Source organism: Chiloscyllium punctatum, chromosome 36 (assembly GCF_047496795.1).
Source record: "Chiloscyllium punctatum isolate Juve2018m chromosome 36, sChiPun1.3, whole genome shotgun sequence".
NCBI lineage: Eukaryota > Metazoa > Chordata > Chondrichthyes > Orectolobiformes > Hemiscylliidae > Chiloscyllium > Chiloscyllium punctatum.
The window spans coordinates 70,295,885-70,302,225 of record NC_092774.1 but is presented as its reverse complement, the minus strand read 5'-3'; the positions used below and the strand labels follow the sequence as shown (position 1 = coordinate 70,302,225).

General features: G+C 47.2%; 1 protein-coding gene across 1 annotated transcript in view; it reads left to right on the top strand.

Moving 5' to 3' along the window:
- The first annotated feature begins 469 nt into the window (after window positions 1-469).
- Window positions 470-6,341, top strand: part of LOC140460125 (uncharacterized) — a 44,237-nt gene continuing 38,365 nt past the window's right edge. Inside the window, exon 1 of the mRNA XM_072554523.1 lies at window positions 470-1,590. Within this exon, the coding sequence (XP_072410624.1) occupies window positions 544-1,590 (1,047 nt within the window). The 5' untranslated portion in view covers window positions 470-543. The remainder of the gene's footprint in view (window positions 1,591-6,341) is intronic.

Genomic DNA, 6,341 nt, shown 5'->3' with positions numbered 1-6,341 from the left:
AGAATTAGTTAGATTGGAGTGAGAACAGAGGGGGAGAGAGAGTGGGATGGTGCTTTCAATTTTGTGGAATAACAAGAATATTCAACAGAAGGTAGAATTGCTTGTTCTGAATTCTACCCTGCACTGACAGTGATGACTTTTGCAATCTCTTTTTAAACAGTGTATTTGAAGATTTGAAGATAGAAGTTTCAAAATCAACGTATGAAGTTCTTATGCCCGAAACGTTGACTCTCCTGCTATTCGGATGCTGCCTGACCTGTTGGCCATTTCCAGTACCACACATTTCAACACTGATTCTCCAGCGTCTGCAGTCCTTACATTGACGTCAATGATTCAATCCCTCGGGACCAGAAAGAATTTTCAACTATGAGTCTGTGAGAAGGACCAAAGCATTTTGGTTCCTGTTTGAGTACGTTTTCAGCATCAGTGGGCCTGGATGAGAGACCCTACTGTTGCAGCGCACTGAGTGTGGGGCATGTAGCAGCAGGAATTGACAGCAGGGAGGGGCTGGAAACATATTTGTGTGCAGCTGAAGCTTCGGCCATGGAGAAACCCGAGGAATCCCGCCCCGTGGAGAAACGGTGGAAGTGCAGTGATGGCGGGAATGGCTTCCATTTCCCGTCTGCCCTGCAGATTCATCAGCACATCCACACAGGGGACAGGCCATTCTCCTGCCCTGAGTGTGGGAAGGGCTTTGCCCAGACCTCCGCCCTGCTGAGGCACCAGCGGACCCACACCGGGGAGAGGCCATTCCCCTGCCCAGAGTGCGGGAAGGCCTTCAGTAATTGTTCCGACCTGCTGAGGCACCAGCGGTCCCACTCGGGGGAAAGGCCCTTCAGCTGCCCCAACTGCGGAAAGAGATTTACCCAGGCCTCCCACCTGCTGAGGCACCTGCGGGCCCACGCAGGGGAGAGGCCGTTCTCCTGCCCTGAGTGTGGGAAGAGATTTACCCAGGCCTCCAACCTGCTGACCCACCGGCGGTCCCACACAGGGGAGAGACCCTTCAGCTGCCCCGAGTGTGGGAAGGCCTTCAGCAATTCCCCCAACCTGCTGAGGCACCAGCAGGTCCACACGGGGGAGAGGCCCTTCAGCTGCCCAGATTGTGGGAAGGCTTTCAGCGATTCCTCTTCCCTACTGACCCACCAGCGGACCCACAGTGGGGAGAGGCCCTTCAGCTGCCCCGAGTGCGGGAAGACCTTCAACAATTCCTCTTCTCTGCTGACCCACCAGCGGATCCACACTGGGGAGAGGCCCTTCAGCTGCCCCGAATGTGGGAAGGCCTTTAGCAATTCCCCCAACCTGCTGAGGCACCGGCGGGTCCACACGGGGGAGAGGCCTTTCAGCTGTCCCGAGTGCAGGAAGGCCTTCAGCAATTCCTCAAACCTACTGAAGCACCAGCGGATTCACACGGGGGAGAGGCCCTTCAGCTGCCCCGAGTGCAGGAAGGCCTTCAGTAATTCCACCGCCCTGCTGACCCACTGGCGGGTCCACACGGGGGAGAGGCCGTTCAGCTGTCCCGAATGCGGGAAGGACTTCACCCGCTCCTCCCACCTCCAGAGGCACCAGCGCATTCACCTACCATCGCAGGGTGTTTGAAGGAGCAACGGCTGAGTGTCATTATCGACTGGACTATTGACCCAGTTCCAGGTGCTCCCGGGTTTGAATCCCACTGCAGCAGATGGCGCTATACAGGGTACAGGTTGAAATTGCCGAGTGAGGCAACACATCCTCCGGGTTAAGGCTGTACCAAGGACCCAATTAGAAAGGGACATCTCAGTGCTGATCAATAGTAAAGAAAGTGGTGGGGCGAAATGTGTGCGCTTTGATTTTGAGCTGTTCAACAAGCAACTTTATCTCTGCCTTTTTGCTGAGGAGATCTGAAGTTGTAACAAAGTTGGGTCACAATAAAGGTTACCTGAACTTACTGCCGGGCTCAGACTCTCATTGAAAGCTTTGAGCGCCAAGGGGTTTTTGTTTTAAAGCTGCTCATTTCTTTCAGTCTCCTGCACTAAGCTTCCAATGTCGCGTATCAGATGGAGTCGTGAATGAGCAGCCAGTATCGTGAGAAATTGTCAATTTTTCAGGAGTGCAGAGAGTGTCATTTCATCGGCGTTGTAAGATTTCTTGGCAGCATCAGGAGGTGTGGGCTGTGTTCGCAAGAAATTATGTGGAGGAGCCAATGTTGGACTGGGCTGGATAAAGTTAAAAATCACACAACACCAGTTTTTAGTCCAACAGGTTTATTTGGAAAGCACTAGCTTTCGGAGCACTGCTCCTTCAGCAGGTAACTGTGGAGCAGAATCATAAGACACAGATTTTATAGCAAAAGATCACAGTGTCATGCAACTGATAGGATATATTGAACAAACCAAGATTGCTGTTAAGTCTTTCACCTTTTAGACTGAGTTGCAGGTTTCAGTTCATTAATCTGTAAATCCCAGAACTACTATTAATTCACGTTCTCGAGATGACTTAAGGTTTTTTATTTTAAAAAGTGACATCTCAGCCCAGACAATGCATTAAAAGTGTGAGGTTCAAGTCTGACAGTATCCCAATCTTGAATCAGACTGGTTCTAGTTCCAAAGTAGGAATTTATAAAATATTACATGGATTGACTGCCTGCAGGTTGTGCACTTTTTGAGCAAAGTAGAATGTATCTGCAAACATAATTCTGCCAATATAAGTTTGCCCAAAAAGTGATGTGTGAATGCATGCATGTAAGTGTGTGTGTGCATGCTTGGTAAAGTGAGAGTGTGATGGAGTATAAGCCTGTGAGAGTGTTGGGGATGTGTATATGTGGGTGTCTGAGAGAAAGCGTGTGTATGAGTGAGCTATTAAAAGTGAGGGCTTGCATTTTGCTAAAACAAGGAAGGGCAGGACTTGTACGGTTAATGGTAGGGCCCTGTGTCGTGCTGTAAAAGAGAGACATGATGGGGTTCAGGTACATAGTTCTTTGAAAGTTGCATCGCTGCTAGACAGGGTGGTCAAGAAGGCATTTAGCATACTTGTCTTCATTGTTCACACCATTGAGTAGAGGGATTGGGACATCCGGCGGGTCGGTGTAGACTTGTTGGGCCGAAGGGCCTGTTTCCACACTGTAAGTAATCTAATAAAATCTAATCATGTTGAGGTTGTACAGGATGTTGGTGAGGCCACTTGTAGAGTACCGAGTATGGTTCTGGTGATCCTGTAAGAGGAAGAATTCTATTAGAGAGGGTTTGGTAAAGATTTACCAGGATGTTGCCAGGACTGGAGGGTTTGAGTTATAAGAAGATTTTGGGACTTCATTCACTGGAGCACAGGAGGTTGAGGGGTGACATTATTGAGATTGATAAAATCATGAGGCGTGGAGGTAAGGTGAACACCAAAGGGCTCTTCCTTAGCGTAGGGGAGCTCAAGACTAGGGGGCATATTTCTTTAAAGTGAGAGGAGAGAGATTTAAAAGGAACCTGTGGGGCAACTTTTTGACAGAGGGTGGTTTGCATGTGGAATTTGGATGAGTACATGCATAGAAAAGTTTAGAGGGATATGGGCCAAACACAGGCAAGTGGGACTAGTTTAGTTTGGGAATCCTGATCGGCATGGATGAATTGGACCGAAGGGTCTGTTTCTGTGCTGTATACCTCTCTGAACCAGAAGTGATCTTATTGAAACCAGTAGAATTCTGAAAGGGGCTTGACAGGATAGATGCATATAAAATGCTGCTTTGTCGGGGGGAGTCATAGAATCCCAATAACATGGAAGCAGGCCATTCAGCCCATCTATTTTAATCTGGCCCTCCGAAGAGTATCTCATCCATATCCATCCCCTTTCTCCGTATTTCCCATGGACAATCTATCCTAAATTGCACATCCCTGGTCGCTATGGGTAATTCAGCACAACCAATCCACCCTAACGTCTACACCCTAATCTGTAAATTACTTCCTCAAAAATGAAGTCTAAATGCAAAAATCTTTCTCTAAGAAAAATCTCAGTCTGACTCAACATTCGGACGCAGACAGGATTCACACCTATTGTTAGAAAAGCTCTGCATTTGAATGATATTCGTGAGAAGGTAATTAAAATCAAATTCTAGGATTAACATACCTTTCGAAACCCATTCAAAAGGTGAAAGATTTAATCTAAAATTGTTTGATGTATCACATCTCCATGCCACTGGACTCCATTGGCTATAAACTCCGTGATCGTGATCTCATTCTCCACAACCACCAGATGAAGGAGCGGCGCTTCGAAAGCTAGTGCTTCCAAATAAACCTGTTGGATTATAACCTGGTGTTGTGTGAATTTTAACTTTCTCCATGGTTGCTGGTTCCATCACCCCTTCAAGACCATTCCAAATCGTAATACCTTGCTTATTTTCTTAAAAATTAAACCATCTCACGGCCACTACAACCCCCTTTTTAAAAATGGCTGCACTATTTCCAATACGGTCATGCTTCCTTAATGTTACCATGTACTTCTACTTATGAACAAGTCTCTTCAGATTTCAATGTATCTTTTTAAATATAAAAATGCCCCTTTACATGTAACTCACCCTTTAAATGTGTTATGTTCCTCACAACGCAATCTCACTCCTCGATAATGTATATTTACCCCTTTAGATATCAGTATGTCTCTTAAAGGGGTACTTCTGCTTAAAAATAGGGCAACGTTTCTTCGAAATGTAGATTCACTTAGATATAACTGCGTGACTTTACATATTAAGATATCCCTTTGAATGTGCCCACATCCCTTTTGAAATATAATCTTGTCCATTTAAATCTATTTATTTGCAAAAATAGGCCGTTAAAATGTCCACGTCACTTTAAAATGCAGATTGCCCCCCTTTTAGATATGATGCCGTTCCGTTATATGTCGGAATATCTGTTTAAATTGAGCCGTGAACTTTCCCAATGTAGACAGGGCTCCTCGAAACGTGGCAGTGTCCCCCCTGCAGCTGCAGAGTGAGACAGGAGAGTTTGTTTTTGTGAATGAGCAGTTGTAGCGCGAGGTGGCTGTTACTTGGTGACGGTGAGGCTCCCCGGCCCCGCCCATCCCCCTGAGCTGACGTCACGCGGGGGTGAAGGCGGTTGGGAGGAGAAGTCGCTCGAGCGGGGAAGGGGCGGCCGTTAGGAAAATGGCGCCGTGCGGCCCCGGGGCAGACACCCGTCACTGGGCACCGCCGCCTTCCTGGTGCAGCTGCTGTGTCACGGGCCACACCGCCCGGCTGTACAGCAGGCAGGAGCCGGTGACCATTCTGGAGGCGGATGGGGTTAAGGGCCTGTTTGGGAACCCGTCGGCCGCCTGGGTGGTGGAGTTCTACTGGTCGTGGGGCGGCCCCTGTGTCAACTCTGGGGCCACCTGGAAGGTACTGGGCCCGGGAGGTGAAAGGTGAGGCAGGTTGGGGGGGACGGAGGGGAAGGAATGTGGGGCCTGTCCTGTCATAGTGACATTTTACACTCACTTTACATCTGATTTTACTGGGGCTTGTGCTGTTTACCCCCTCAGTGTTTGTTTAATCCTTGTGCTGTTTACCCCTCACTGTTTGTTTAATCCTTGTGCTGTTTACCCTCACTGTTTGTTTAATCCTTGTGCTGTTTACCCCCTCACTGTTTGTTTAATTCTTGTGCTGTTTGCTCTTTGCTGTTACTTGTGCAATTGCTGAGGGTAGTGTGTAAATACTATTGAAGGAGATTATGCACCAGCATGTGTATGTTCCTCAATCATTGAAGGGGCAGGACTTGTTGAGAATGGTTAGTAACGTATGTGGTGCACTAAGCCTTGTTAACATGGATATAGTTTGTTATTTGGAAAAGTAGACTATTTATTATTTAGAGTCATAGCGATGTACAGCACAGAAACAGACCCATTCGGTCCAACCTGTCCATGTCAACCAGATATCCTAACTTAATCTAGTCCCCTTTGCCAGCACTTGACTCATATCCCTCTAAACCCTTACTATTCATATACCCAGCCAGATAACTTTTAAATGCTGTAATTATATCACCTTCCACTACTTCCTCTGGCAGCTCATTCCATATACGCACCACCCTCTGCGTGGAAACGTTGCCCCTCAGGTATCTTTGTGGTCTCACCCTAAACCTATGCCTTCTAGTTGTGAATCTCACCCCAACACTGAGGAAAAGACTTAAACATTGAGCAGCCACACAAATGCAAAAGCAATCAAATATCGAGCCACATGGGGGAGAAAAAAATTATGGCTGTACCCTTTTTGTTAGCCTATAGGCATTTGGAAACTTAAAATCTGTCAATAACACCAGCATTCCTACAGAGCATATTGAGGAAAAGACATAAAAACATTGAGCAGCCAGACAAATGCAAAAGCAATCAAATATTGAGCC